The 14,587-nt window shown below is 51.0% G+C and overlaps 4 protein-coding genes across 5 annotated transcripts; all 4 read right to left on the bottom strand.

Moving 5' to 3' along the window:
* Window positions 1–487: 487 nt before the first annotated feature.
* J3458_021700 (uncharacterized protein) lies at window positions 488–1,981 on the bottom strand (the record flags this gene model as incomplete). The annotated part of the gene is made up of 1 exon (XM_007809636.2): window positions 488–1,981. One exon carries the CDS (start codon window positions 1,979–1,981, stop codon window positions 488–490), a length of 1,494 nt encoding a protein of 497 aa, XP_007807827.2.
* Window positions 1,982–4,965: 2,984 nt separating this feature from the next.
* J3458_021699 (uncharacterized protein) lies at window positions 4,966–6,859 on the bottom strand (the record flags this gene model as incomplete). Its single annotated transcript, XM_007809637.2, has 4 exons — window positions 4,966–4,999; window positions 5,057–6,225; window positions 6,288–6,573; window positions 6,693–6,859. 4 exons carry the CDS (start codon window positions 6,857–6,859, stop codon window positions 4,966–4,968), a joined length of 1,656 nt encoding a protein of 551 aa, XP_007807828.2.
* Window positions 6,860–9,943: 3,084 nt separating this feature from the next.
* UBC4 (Ubiquitin-conjugating enzyme E2 4) lies at window positions 9,944–11,013 on the bottom strand (the record flags this gene model as incomplete). The annotated part of the gene is made up of 5 exons (XM_007809638.2): window positions 9,944–10,083; window positions 10,165–10,348; window positions 10,521–10,550; window positions 10,623–10,668; window positions 10,970–11,013. The coding sequence occupies 5 exons, from the start codon at window positions 11,011–11,013 to the stop codon at window positions 9,944–9,946; spliced, it is 444 nt and encodes a 147-aa protein (XP_007807829.1).
* Window positions 11,014–11,693: 680 nt separating this feature from the next.
* J3458_021697 (uncharacterized protein) lies at window positions 11,694–14,340 on the bottom strand. Of its 2 annotated transcripts, XM_007809639.2 has the most exons (3): window positions 13,989–14,340; window positions 12,846–13,871; window positions 11,694–12,781 (listed from the first exon to the last, which is right to left on the bottom strand). In XM_007809639.2, exons 1-3 carry the CDS (start codon window positions 14,197–14,199, stop codon window positions 12,735–12,737), a joined length of 1,284 nt encoding a protein of 427 aa, XP_007807830.1. In that variant the 5' UTR covers window positions 14,200–14,340; the 3' UTR covers window positions 11,694–12,734. The 2 variants fall into 2 exon arrangements, with proteins under 2 accessions (XP_007807830.1, XP_065972257.1); XM_066122695.1 differs by having other exon boundaries at window positions 12,131–13,871.
* Window positions 14,341–14,587: the final 247 nt, after the last annotated feature.

The raw sequence follows: 14,587 nt of genomic DNA, 5'->3' as shown, positions 1-14,587 counted from the left end.
TCGTGCAGCCTTGGAATCAGAAAATTATCCATTGCCCCCACCCGATGCCGGAGTTTATCGGCCGGATGGATCAGATGGACAACACGCCACATCCATTATCACAAGGCTTCCTGGAGCCCATGAGCCAGACCATCTTCTACACTAATACAGCTCATTCTTTGTCCACACTTCCGGGACAGTCCACTTGGGTCATCGACTGGTACCTTTCGATAGCTCATGTTCGGGAGTACTGCGCAAAAGTTATATATACAAAGACTACGATATTATTCGACACACTCGCCCCCTCCTAATTCTCCTTTCATCTGCCGCGATGCGTCTTCCTATTTCGTCCCAGAGTATATGCCATCATGCTTGCCTATGTCACACTTAATCCATGGCTGTCTTCTATGCATGCCCAGGTACGTTTGTGTCCTTGGGAAAGATTTCCGGTGAATAAGCCTCAAAATTCCGTACAATTTTTGATTTTCAACATTCATTTGTGGAGCATCTATTTGAAGTGTTCCGTTGGCATCTCATACACAGGCCCGCTCTGGTGGCTCATGACAGCATGGCTGTCAATCTCATGAGCGTTGTCACTGTGCCACTTGGCGGCGGCGGGGTTGTCTGAGGCCATCTCGGCAGCCTCACTCGTGTGCCATCTAGCACCAGCTCCATCGTTGCCCAGTTCAGCTGTTTGTGGTCCGGCCGAGAGAGGGCTTACTGAAGCCACCGTTGTTGTATCAGGGGTGGGATGTCGTGGCAGTTGGTCACCCGGAGACAGAGTGGAGCTCCGAGGAGGATATGAGCTGTTAGTGGTGGATCGAGTAGGGACATATGCCGCGCCGTACGGTTCAGGTTTGGCATATCCGGCACGGCCATCGCCCTTGGCTGTTCCACGATAACCCTCGGGCTGAACATTGGGTAGAACCGGACTCCGGCGAGGGACAGAACCTGGAGTAGACGCTAATCCTTCAGACATGGGACGTGAGCCGCCAGCGCCAACGGGAACCTCAGAAGAAGGTCCAAGCAAATCATCGGGATCAGGCTTAGGGCCACGGCGTCGTCTAGTAAAGAACCACAGAAGAGCGCCGATGATGGCCAGGCCAGCGACGCCAGCTCCGACACCAATACCGGCTTTGGCGCCCGTGGAGAGTCCGCCATTATCGTCGTTATTGTTGTTGGAATTCCCAGGGCTGGAGTTGCCGGTGGGCGTAGAAGTTGACGTTTCAATAACGCCAGTAGAGACAACAGTAAGTTTGGTGACAATGGTGCTGGTCACTGTGACGGTTGTCTTGGCGTTGGCTTGGTATGTCTCGGTGATCAAGGACGTCGCATGAGCAACGGTAGTCGTGGTAGACCTGACATTCTTCGTGACGGTCTGGGTTACAGTTGTAGCGCTGCCTCCACCACCGACAGTCACGGTAACTGTAGAAGTGACAACAGCACGCTTCTCAATTCCAATTCTCTCGGGACTCGGGTATTTGCTCTGTATGCGAGTAGCAGTGGTAGCGGCAGTAGGCTGGGCGTCGACATGAGCAGGTCCATTGCCGTTAAATTGCGAACCGTTCCCCACGCTGCGCTTCATGTTGACAGTTTGTGTAGATGTAACAAAGACGGTCTTGGTAGAGGTTTCGCCATCGGACATAGTGATGGTCGTGGTAGCAATGTCCGTCGTCGTGATGGTAATCGTTGTGACAGAACTAGAAGTAACAGTAGTCGTCTCGCTAACGGTGCTGCCACCGCCTGCACTGGTAACGGTAGCAGTTACAAAAACAGTGGTATCACCGCCGCCGGCTGAAGAGGAAGAGCTGCTGCTACTGCTACTGCTACTACTGCTGCTGCTACTACTGCTGCTGCTGCTGCTGGATATTTCACTACCGCCGTCTATTGACTGTGAGGCCTGAGATTGTCCTGTAGTACTCGCGTCATTCTGGCGAGGAGCAATTTGACCTGCGCTGGCGCCAAGGGCCAGACCCAGGACGAGTCCCCATGAGAGACGCATGCCGAGAAATCTATGTGATACCGCTCGAAATCAAAGACGGGATAGCACTGGGTGCGGAAGAGCAGTCCGGTTCAAAGCTAAGGAAAAGTGTATGGGCTCAGAGCCAGCCAGGACCGTCAGCGGCGGGAGAACAACCGTTCGAAAGTCGCAGATGTTTTAATCGGTTCGACAATAGTCACTCTCAGACGAATAAGGAGTGAAACACGAGCGACAAGGAATTATCTCGTCCTACGTATATCGCCCGCAATCGACTTGTTTGATATGCTGGACGTCGCGGCGAATTCTGGGGGCAAGGGAAAGGGGCCTTCGCGGATAATGGTGGACCGCGGGTAGTCAGTCGCAGCTCAGCCCGATTGGCAAAAACATAAATAAATAAAAAACACGAATGGGAAAAGCCGGCTATGGCGATATCGGAAGAACTATAAATTAAGGCAAGAAAAAAAAGAGAGAAGACGCAGATGCCGAATGGACAACAGTTGGAGCAATAAAACGAGGGGGAGGAATCAAGAGGGTAATAAGGAAGGATGGTAACGTTAAGATGGGAAGGAAAAGGATGACGAAGCTGACCGAACAGAGAAGGAACTGGCCTGCGGAGTTACTCGCTACTCACTCGGAGTGGAGAGACAACTGTCAACTGGTGCCAAAATGACAAAGAGCCAGGCGGCGGACACCAGCATCAACTTGCAGCATCCTCCTGCGGGCACTAAAAGGGCACTAAGGGTACTGCGTACAGGCAGTTCCTTGGTGGGACGGGCGCACCGGAGACCAGCAGACGCTAGACGCGAGCCACAGGCACTCTCAGCATTCACTATTGACCTACGAGAGCCCGTGTCGCCGGAGTGCGCACAAGTACCGTGGACCCAAACATAGGTACCGCAGTGAAGCGCAGCCAATGGGATCACTGCAATCCGTTGCCAGCCGTGTACCCGGTACGAAGGCACAGCAATAACCAGTAAGCCGCCCTAAGTGACCACTACAGAATAGTATCTCAGTACGTCCAGGTGGAACGCCACTGTTCCAATGCCAAGAGTCTCTTGTACTTTGTCCTGCCTCGTTTTAATTGTCTCCCTAATGGCGGTTACACGCGCCATCTCCACCCCTCCCAACGTCTGTGTGTCCATTGGAAAAGAAGAAGAAAAAAACACTACAAAGCATGAAAAAAAAGAAGAAGAAGAAGAAACAAGCCAAGTAAGAAAGGGAGAAAAATAAAAGCACTCAAATACAAACGAAGACTTGCGCGTCCTTTGAAGCGGCTGCATCACTGGAATCATGACGATTGTACGGAGTACGTACATGCAGCACACAGTACGAAGTACCAAAGGTGCCTCCACTAAATGTCTCGATCGTGTTTACCGGTGTCTCTGTGAGAAATTACAAAAACGTAGCAATCAACAGTCTGCCACCAGGCGATAGTGTCAGCACCGCCACAAGAACAAAAACAACGCGCCTCTGTCAGATATGCAAAAGCGCAAAAGATGTGATGCCACCTCGGACAAGGCGTCAAAACCCTGATGCCATCACATGGGCCAAAACATCCATCGCAAACCACGCTCACTCTTTTGGTCCAGCAGGCCAGTTCCCTCCCCACTCTACTTCCTTTGGCCGTGGCGCAGGCAGCCACGGCAATACGAGGTTTTGAATTTCGCCTGGAGGACCTGGTGGCAGTTGGAGTTGACGTCTATTCGTTCGACAAGGCAGGAGGACGGAGGGAGGGGCGTCGGTGAACCTGGCAGACATGCCCAGTTGAGCCCAACCGTGCTTGATTGACGTCGATCCCCGACACCTAAACACAGAGGTAGATTTGGCCGCGCCGTACGGAATACGTAACATCGTACATAGGTGACTTGCGTATATTGCGCCTTTAAACACGAGACTAGCTACAATATCCTCTACGCCGGGCGCTTGAAAAAATTTCAGACCTCCGATCCCAGTATTCCACCCGCCCATCTCCACGTGCACTGTGCCACAGTTGTGGCGAACCCTACACAGACCATTGTCCTCGACCCTCGATCTCATCACCCGAGCCACGACACAGGACTCGGCAACAACACATACCTGCCGACATCTTCATGTTCAGAGAATCCAGCCAAGAGAACGCCGAAAGTTAGACCCCCTCTTAAAGGGTTAAAAGAAAAAAAAAGGCCCAAATACCACCCGCCACGAAATTGTGCTTCCGTGAACCTGCATAAAGGTCACTTCTATTCTTAGACCATGGCGTCAGCTTGCACTGCCCCAGCCTAGACGCCATGAACCAACCCCTGCCAGCCATACGACTTATTGCAGATACACCGAACCATATGAGCAACGGGCCGCAACTTCTTCGTATGAATAATAGCCCGGCTGGACCCTGGGTTTGCATCGCGCTTTGGCAGAAGCCTAGCCTAGTGGCAGTTCATCAAACTCGACAATTACATCATTTAACGGCCTCAATCCCGTAAAGAGCACACCGGCATAATTGGTGAGTGACCAGCCAAAGTGCCCTCATCTCATCAGTGATCCTCAGCCAAGAACTACATGTGCGCATTGCTAGCTTGAGACCAGCGGGACGCCACGTCCTGCAAATTCCACGTTACCTCAACGGCCGTCACGGAATCCCATGTTCAAACGTCGTTTTGGATATTGTCATATTCTGCCTACAGCCACCAACATTGCCCTGTGTATTATCAAGACCACCTAGACCAGTTTCGCTCAGCCAAAATTACTAACCCTTAATTCCTCCTTCCACATTGAATTCCGCCGTCTATCTCTCTCCAATTGACCTCTCCTATGCTGTCGGCGTCCGGCGTCGCAGGCACAACTGCAGCCAACGTACTCCGTAGTTTATAAAAATAAAATAAAAAAGTCTAAACAACTTTCCCCAATATATCCCATAATGCAATTTTTGAAATAATAAACCAAGAAGAATCAAAGTCTTCAAGGAAGACGAGTGCCATTAGCTTGCAGATATGAGGGTATAAACAAGAAACGAATGCTTGATGTCGCCCCTAGAAATTTTCTTTGCCCCAAACAAATGAGAACCTACACGCTAGTTAGCATAGCACACTGTTTGTAATGTTGAGGGAGGATTCAACATACCCTGGCTCGGTATACTTGTTGCAGTATACGTGCAGGGCACTGCCCAGACCCTTGGGACCACAGAAAAAGACACCAGCTTCACCAGGACTGTGCAATTTCCTGACGCCGCGGAAGATCATGTCCCAGTTTGGTCGCCCAAAGTTGGTCGGACTCCTCAGACCTGTGATAGTGTCCTTGTCGGCGTTGGCGTCATTAATCATGATGTTTGTGGCATCGTCAGACTTGATCTTGGCTGTCAAATATGTGTGGATTTCAATGCGGTGTTCAAGATCTTGAGCTTCAACTGCCAGAAGCAGTGACCGGAACCACTCGAATGAACCAAAGTCTCGGCAAATCCAGAAGAAGTACACTTTGGATAAACGCGTCTTCTTCTGTGGGTAGTTCATTCGGTACCAGATTGACTTGAGGATAGAAGCAAAAGGAGTGACGCCGATACCAGCACCAACGAGGATAGACACTTCGTATTTGAAAACGTCCTCCGAGGCTGATCCAAACGGTCCATCAACGTAGACTCGTGGCAAGACTCTTTGCAGCGCAGGGTTGACACCGTTTTGGTCTCTATCAACGCCAACAACCTTGCTCGTGTCTGCCTTCTTGTCCCATTCACAGCCAAGGGCCTTGGAGACGGCCATCGTGAAGTCACCCTGGCATCTCATATGAATTGAAATGTAATCCTCCTCGGGAGCACTGGTGAGCGTGAATGGGTGATACTGCCAAAGTGACACAGCGGGACAGCAGAAGAAAATGTACTGGCCAGCGCGAGTCTTTGTGTTTTGCTTCTTGATTTGGATCTCACACACTTGGCTCGGGTGCTGTATGACTTTTGAGATGTACGTTTTGTGGCGACCGCGTAACTCGCGAGCAATCCGCTCCGCCAAGTAGACGAAGCCAGAGTACATCCAATATTGCCAGAACACGCCAATAGCCGAGGCGCCAATGCTGGTGCAGAAAGGGGCCACATCTGGTTGAATCATGCAGAACGCACCGTGCAGGGACCAGAAGAAGAAAAAGACGATGAACATGTGGTGAGTATACCAGAAACGCTCATAGTTTGCTCTCCGTGGCTTCTCCACAGACGTAATAACCATGCCCATCAGGGCGATAAGCATCACGTAGCCTGTCCAGCCAGGTCCAGACGCAAAGTTGGCCAAAAGCCATCCGTAGAAGCCCTAGCTTGTTCTTGGCCGCAACCTGGGCAAAGTTGTTCCAGTGGGCTATCGTGTGAACCCACTGAAAAGAAGACGATGGACCAGGCCGTCGTAATGTGAAATGTGATATTCTTGTCGAACTGAATAATTCCGTTAAGAGGAGTCTGGCGCATGAGCGAAATGAGTGTTCGGCAAACCGGAAAAAGGATGATGCCGACGTCGACGTGTAAAACAACCGCAGATGCACGCGCAATGACAAATGTAAAGCCGAAAATATCTCTGGCGCCTTGCAAGCTGTCCTTCATGGCGTAGTGAACCGAGGCGAATGCGAATATGAGGGCATGCGTGACCATGAAGACGAAGACAAATCTGGCAGTATCTGTCAGCAAAATCCCACATTGGCCGTCACCACTGCCTTTTTTTTGTTCCACATCGAGGCCCTTTCTCTCCAACTCTCCCAGTCTACCACTCCTTCCGGACATACGTACACTCGTCTGTAACCTTCATTAATCATCCAGCGATCAAACTTTTCTCTCGTTGATAGGTCCTGCTGTTTCTCCTGCGTCATCTCGCCTGAAAGCAACATCCTCGTCAGAGGGGTCCATCTCGACCGTTCCGAAGGCCGCTCAGAGACCCCAGAGTAGTAATAGCTCATTGTAGTCGCCCTACTCCTATTCCGCTTGAGACTTCGAATATTCAGTTGCCGACAGATATTCCGCGCCTTTCGGACCAAATACAACAACCGATCCCGATCGAAACGCAGCAAAGTCTCGAGTTATACGATCCAATGTGACCATGCAGATTAACGAAGATATTGTACACGCTTGGTGTTTTGTATGGTATACTTCAGAGCCTGCTGAAATAGGTAACAAGAGGAAAGAATATTAACGATTGTCGAGACGAGCAGATTATCGGGGTATTACTCGCACAATAAAGATTGTCATGTCTAAATGTTCATGTTAGTTGCACCTTATCCATGATAACTGGTTGCACAGACTGAACTGCCTGGGGACGGAGCAAAACTGGCGAAGAAGGCACCAGGGGAAAGGGCAAAGTGCAGGCAATCTTGCAATAAATGGGATTGGGTCAAGCCAAGGTGGCCGTTGCAAGGTAGGTAGTCATGTCTGGTACCATACTAGGAACCGGGATACGCTTGAAACACCAGGCGACAAGCATGGAAGGGAGATCATACCAACTATTGAGATGTTCAGCGCTCAAATATTCACGAATCAAACAAATCTGCCAAAACATTCAGAATCGCACAGGTTAAATGGCCAGGGGAGAACATCCAAGGGCCCAAATTCAGAAATGGCAGACGGAAACTTAATAAACCAAAGTCAAGCTGAAGGTAACAGCACTGGCCGATAGCCCCAGGGTTCGACGAGGCCGAGCACACGGCTCCAAAAATCCGGTGAGCCAAGGCTGGGTGGGCGGCTAGGAAACTTTCCTACGCCTAGCATCAGGACCTTTCGGCAGGTGATTGGACGCTCGCGCTCTTCAGAAGCACTGGCAGCCCACCTTGGCGTTGGATCTATGCGTCGCAAGGTATCATCAATTGTTGGTTCTCTCCAGGGGCTTCCATTCAGGACGCGCATCAACCTGCGACGACCAGGTTGGTGCGGACTGCACTCCGAGTAATAGATCAGATGGGTGCAAATTCCGAAACCCCTCTAAATCACTGCAACCCTAGAACAGCGATTCCTACCCTCGCGTAGAAAAAGAATTGTGGCTTCGCAGTCGTCATCAGCATCTGAGGTTGAAGTGAAGCAATTCATCCCCAACAGGTCTGACTGACCCGATGCCGTTCATTCCGGAAACATGGTCGACAACCTGTGAACAAACCCTCCTGGAACCCGCGCACAGGCAGTGTCGATATCGGGCTGAGCGCACATGCAACATTTGGTACCACCGTACTGTTTGTCGGTACACACACCGTACGTCAGCACCCGTTTCATCCCGTGGATAACAGGTGAAGCATCGCAGCTTCAGAAAGTGGGTTGTGGCCCCATATCCCAAACGACAACGCCGCACCCGCACGTTTGCGGCCGCATAGCATTGATCGAACGTTCAGTACGGAGTAGAGGACTCCTCGACATTAATAATACCATGGGACGACTGTAAGGAAGTGCGAAGCAAAAGCTGTGTGGTGTCAAATCTGGCCTGGTGAAACGTACCCTGTGACATAACTCGTCGCGTACACCCTTGGTGAAGCGCCACAAGTCCCAAACCCTCTTCTGGTACTGCCCAGCAAATGGTAGTCAGGCCGTATCTTCTTCCTCATCAGCCTATACCAAGAAGTTTTGGGCATATTAAAGTCCGAAACACCTCTTGACACCACCAGTGATGGTGAGCAATTCACAGGAATGTGTAGACTTGCACGTGTATCCTGCTAATAGCCGTAGCTACAACTGAGGTTACCCGAAAATAAGCTCGTCACAAGCAGCATGCCTTACCTCTATCTAGTAACATTCCACATGGTGCGGCTTGTCGGGAGATCTGGGTCCCGTCAGTCACGGCTTCCTAGCAAGTGTTATGGGTTTTTCTGGGAAAAATAGATCCTGCCAGCTGGGCAATCCGGCTCGCGCGGCAGGAAATCTCCGTAGACTTGGGACGGTTATGATACCAGAGCCTCACCATTATCAATACCTGAAGCGTATACACTTCATCAGGTTTCCTTACTAAACGGGATTCGGTAATCGGCGCGATGCTTGGGTCGGCTCATTCCGCGTAATAGTTGTCGATCCTGTCTTAAAACGAAGATTGCTCAATTCTGCTGCTAAATCGTCGCATTTATTTGATGCGAGCTTGAAGCGTTCAATTTGTTTGATTATTTCGGGATGGAACGGATAGGTGGATTCTCATATGCAAGGGGTTCGAGTTATCTTGGTCGAGCGGCTTGAAGCAGAGACAGGCATGGCAGGAATATCAAGGCTACCTTTGGGTGTGATATCAGCATTGCTCTGTAAATCTCTCAGCGATGCAACGCACTCCCAAAACGCTTTAGGCAAGTAAATGTAAAGGGGCAGTAAGATACAAATTTTGGGACTTTCATACAAGTTTTTATCACACGCGGCATAATAAAGTCGAGACACCTACGACTGTTGATGCTTTAGTTGGATCAGACCCACCTGGGAAGCACAAAGCCGTAAGGCACAAGAGTCGCAGAAAGGTATCTGCAGGAGACGGGAAGGAGCGCGGATCAAGCAGATGGGATAATTGAATAGCGTCTATGACATGGCAGACATGTTGAGCCCCATTGTTGCTATCAATCCAGCCAGAATCGAAGAAATGCAAACAAGTCACTTCAATCACATGCTGCGTCCACATTTCGCCACAGAGGCACAAAGCGTAAAAGAGAGTCATCCTATAATACGCTGCTCAGCAATAAATGCCATAAAAACACGTCAATGATGCAGAAGAAGGAAAACAAAAAGCCCAGCCGCATGATATCCCTTTAATAGCTGATCTGTTCTGTCTAGTCTGTCTTGCAACCCCTCGGACAAGAAATTCTCGCCCCCTTGTCTCGTTGGATACGATTTGACTCGATGTATCCAGAGGCAAAGGCTCCTCAGTCGTGTCGCAGATGACTTGCTTCACATCTCGCTAGACCTGTGAAGCAACTTCGTCTGGAAATTTCCTCCTATGATTGGTTATCGCGCAAAAGAGAAAAAAACGTCACTCTTCTCTTCCCTGTCCCCCTGAACTTCATGGCTTAGACAAAGCCATAGTCGTCAGGATCTTAGACAGCATATTTCCGAGTCCATTCCCTAGCCGTAGCCTCGTATCGGGGTCGATCGGTCTTGTATACATGAGCAATCTCGGGTACAAGAGGGTCGTCGGGGTTGGGGTCGGTAAGCATGGAACAAATGGAAAGAAGCACTATTTACGCAATTGTCAGTAGCTGCTTTTGTTCCTAGATTTGGTAGACCAGGAAAAATCGTATATCGTAGTAATGCATACCTTTAGAGATGGTGAGAGCAGGGCTCCATTGGTCTCGCAGAATGTCCAAGCAGATGCTGCCATTGGAGTTGATATTGGGGTGATAGATGCGAGTGGTGAAGTTAACCTTTGGTGGCTTGAAAGGGTAGTCGGTAGGGAAATGGATAGCAAGGAAGAAGACACCACCGGAGTATGGTGAGTCGCCCTATTTAAAATTAGTCAGCACTTTACATGCAGGAAGAGCGAAGCAAAGCTGAGGTTTCTGGCAGTGCATATCAAAACGATGTTCGTCTGGGGTGCGTAAATAACCCCTCATAGACTGTCGCTCGATGCCATGGAGTAGCCGGATCCTGATGCTTGCACGTATTTCTACTCACAGGTCCCATAATCGTTGCTTGCCAGTGGAACTATCGCATCATTAGTCATTTCGTCCTGGATCACACAGGTCTCGAACACCAAAGGGGGCCTCAATATCATACCAGGTCTTCGCCAACAGGGCCAGCAGAGCAAGACGACGGCGGATCACTGTAGAAAGGAAGTCAGCATCTAGACTAACATCTACCGTACCAGGAAATGGCAACGGCCATGAAGAGAAACCACTCCAGCTATCCTCGACAGAACAGGACGGCACCTCCAGTCTTCACAGAGGCCGCCGAGGTGATCGCAAGCATTGGGTATTGACTGTATTCTGACATTTTGGTCGAATAGGGCCCCGCTCCCAGGTATGCCCCACCTCACAGAATTGGGCTCCAAATGAGAGGTGGGTCATCAATCTTGCGAGGCCAGAGGAAGGGGGAGAGCGAAGTAGAAAAAGAGGAATATTTACCGGCCGAGATCAGTGAGTTCCTTGTTGATGCGCTTGAGAGCCATGGCTAAGGATTGTGATGAGTGTGTGTGCGAAAAGCGTAGATCGCTGTTGATGCAGATGCTGGAAAAAGTTCGGGTTAGTTGGTGGATAGAAGTAGGAGAGAGAAAAACGCGGGACAGGCGGTCGGAGGAGGCGAAAGCAGCCAGAATGACGCACTTCAGCAGAAGAACAATTCGGCGGGGTAAAATGTACCAAGGCAGACGTGACTCTCGTCGAGAGAGAAAAAAGATGAACCGGCGGTCGAGAGTTTCAGTCGATTTTCGAGCGGCGATGCTGGGGGATGGGAATCTGGTAGATAGGAAAAGTGCTCGCGTCTTGAAATAGTCGTCAGGAACGTGGTTGAATTTGGGTATGTGGTGTATGTAAGGAAAGAGAAACCACAGGGATCGGTCAGTGAGGTGGACGTTCTAAAAAGAAGCAGCCGGCTAGTCGACCAGTTAACCCGAGCCCCAAGGCCAACACCCAGCCAGCACCTGCACCAACCAAGCATTCACTGAGAGACCGGACAGACTGGGCACTGGGCAGCTGGACTGAGCCAGAACTTTCGATTTGACCACCTGCGCACGCTCAAGCGCACTGAGCATTGGACCATAGAACATGGGAAGTAGCCAATGACGATAAGGCTGCCCAGGTGGGTGAACAAGTGGGTCGGCAGGAGGCGAGCAACGAGCGCTTGAGCCACCACCACACAACAGTTGACAATTGGAACTTACTCACACTTCCCTCTCACCCACCCACGCCACACATGAGAATTGTCATCAGGCTGTGAGAGATATATTGATTCGAGAATAATCACGCACAGTTCGCCGCCCTGTCTGCGCTGTTCGTCCGACTTGCCGCTGGCTGAGCACCCAGGCCAGTCCGAGTTGACACACCGGCACTGTTTTCATTCGACGCCTGGCATTTTGATCGTGACTCATGACGCGAACACGTTCCGCAGCCGTCGCTGGCATCTACTGAGGTGTTGGGTCTCCGTCGTTGGTTGTTAATCGCTGACTAGACCCTGCTCGCGCCTTTCATTGTAACAATGGCGTCTTTAGTAATGTCATGTCTCGTCCTGTATGCCCGTGGACCTGGATGATCGGGGGTGGGTGGGGTGCCCTGGGCTTAGTTTATTGGCAATGTCTCGGGAAGACATCGTGCAACTACGCTGACCCTAGGAATACCCGAATGGACATATGGGCACCGTATTTGACACAAAGAGATATGTTCACCAGCGAGGCCCCCTGCGTCAAGACCAATCTATCCCCGACATCCACGAGAGTGAGAATGCCGAGCAAAACGCGGCCATTATCTACTAAGCAATTCATGCCATGTCACCATGCCGCCTGACGCTCATCCTACCTCCTCAAGTTACTTTCACAATCCTCTTGCGATATTATGACACCGCGTGCAGGGCCAACTCCGGTGGCCTGAAGGATCCCATCACCGGTTCGGCGGGGTCCGGTGGGCAACATTTTATGGGGCTGGAGATATTGCGGCGGTGACGCCGTGGTCCAACATCGCTCCGGCTGCAACGGCTCACAAGTCGCATGTCAACCACAAGAGTCGATGAGAGCGAGGGTTAGGGCTTGATGGGAGACCAGAAGACTCATGTTATCGACTTCCCCCGCGCATTATTTAATTAAAATGCCCTTGCTGATGCACTGACTACCAAGTACGTAGGTACCTTGCAAAACATGATGAAGCTCATCCCACTCCTGCTCGCCACCTCAAACATCACTTACACAAACGCCTGGATACCAGTGATGGCTCGTCCCAGAATAAGGCCTACAATATTTGTTGTCAGAAAAGAAAAAAAGGAAGTCAGTCCAGGATAGTAGTGATAACATACTGTGAATATCGCTCTGTCCCTCATATGTCTGCGTAACAAATAGGTTGGCCACATGGCGACCAATATGATACTCGTCGCTCACGGCATTACCACCGAAAATCTCCTGCAGGATTCTAGCATTGCGCAGGGCGATATCGCAATTCTGTCTCTTGACCATGCTGATCATCTCGGGCGTTACCTTGCCCTCGTCCTTGAGACGACCAACCTGAATGGCCGCCAGGGTGCCATAGGCAGCGTCGGTAGCGGCATCCGCCAGCTTCTTCTGGATGAGCTGGTATTTGGCCAAAGGGTTCCCTTTGAACTGCTTGCGCTCCAGAGCGTAGGTTCGTGCTCGGGCAATGCAGTCCTCCAAGGCACCCATGACACCCATGGAAATACCATATCTAGCGCTATTGAGGCAGCTGAAAGGTCCCTTCAGACCCTCAACATCAGGAAACATATTGGCCTCGGGCACAGGACATTCGTCCAACTGGATCATACCAGTTATGGAGGCACGCAGGCCGTTCTTGTCCTTGATGGCAGGAGTGGACAGGGTGCCGGGAGGGCAGTCCTTTCTCTCAACGAGGAAACCGCGAATCTTGCCCGTCTCCTGAAGCTTTGCCCAAACTAAAAGGACATCGGCGATAGGGCTGTTTGTGATCCAGGTCTTGGCTCCACTGAGAGAGAAGTATCCCTTCTTGGTAGGGTGAGGCCTGGCGACACTCTCCATGCTACCGGGATCACTGCCGTGGTTGGGCTCCGTGAGACCAAATGCACCGAGTAGCTTGCCCTTGGCCATCTCAGGAAGGAATCTCTGCTTTTGCTCTTCAGTACCGAACTCGTAAATGCCCCCCATAACGAGCGACGACTGCACAGACATGCCAGATCGGTAGCCACTATCAACGCGCTCCACAGCCCGCGTGATCATGCCACCAGCAACCGAAGACACGCCAGCGCAGCCATAGCCGTCAATATTGGCGCCGAGAAGACCAAGCTCGCCCATTTCTTGAAGGATCTTGGGATCATAGTGCTCATCGCGGTAGGCCTCTAAAGTATTATATTAGCAACAACGGCTGTCCGGCATGTTATTGAGTTTGGGTTGGAGTGCAGCGGCACCAGCAGCCAACACTGCTAAGATAGATCTCGGGATAGGCGACAACATACGCAAGACTCTGGGCATCATGCGCTCTTGGCAGTATCTTTCAGCCGTCTCTGCAATCGCAAGCTCCTCCTCAGTCAAGAGATTCTTAGACGCAAGTGGGTCTTGCCAGTCAAACGTAGTCTTTGGCGCCGAGGCAAAACTTCTGACAGCCATTAGCCGCCGTGAAGCAGAGGTTGTGCTTCTTGCAGCTGTTCGTAGACTGTGGCGGAACATTTTAAGGATGAAAAACAACCCACACAGGGGATGATAATGCGTGAATTGTGTTGTTCTATATTAAAAGGACGAATGAAGCGCGTCAAGTAAGAGAAAAGAGTGTGGATCGTGGAGGTGTTGAGGAAGTTATGTTTTGTCTGAGCCACCTATTGGACGTTGAATTCGGCAACTTCAAGTTATGCGATATCGCTGGCATCCGGCCCCGGTTTCTCCCCGCGACTAGCCAGGAACCCACTCATTCCACCGACGGAACCCGCGGAGTGACTCCACCGCAAATGCCACGCTTCGGGGACCCGAGAGCCCTGTCGTCTCGTGAGTCGCCCTCAAAAGGCTTCTGAGCTGGCTGGGGCCCCTTCTCCAGATGTCGCCTGGCCAGCAGCCAAATCCC

Source organism: Metarhizium acridum, assembly GCF_019434415.1.
Source record: "Metarhizium acridum strain ARSEF 324 chromosome Unknown scaffold_586, whole genome shotgun sequence".
Lineage (NCBI taxonomy): Eukaryota > Fungi > Ascomycota > Sordariomycetes > Hypocreales > Clavicipitaceae > Metarhizium > Metarhizium acridum.
The sequence above is the reverse complement of the archived record's forward strand: the minus strand, read 5'-3'. Positions and strand labels throughout refer to the sequence as shown.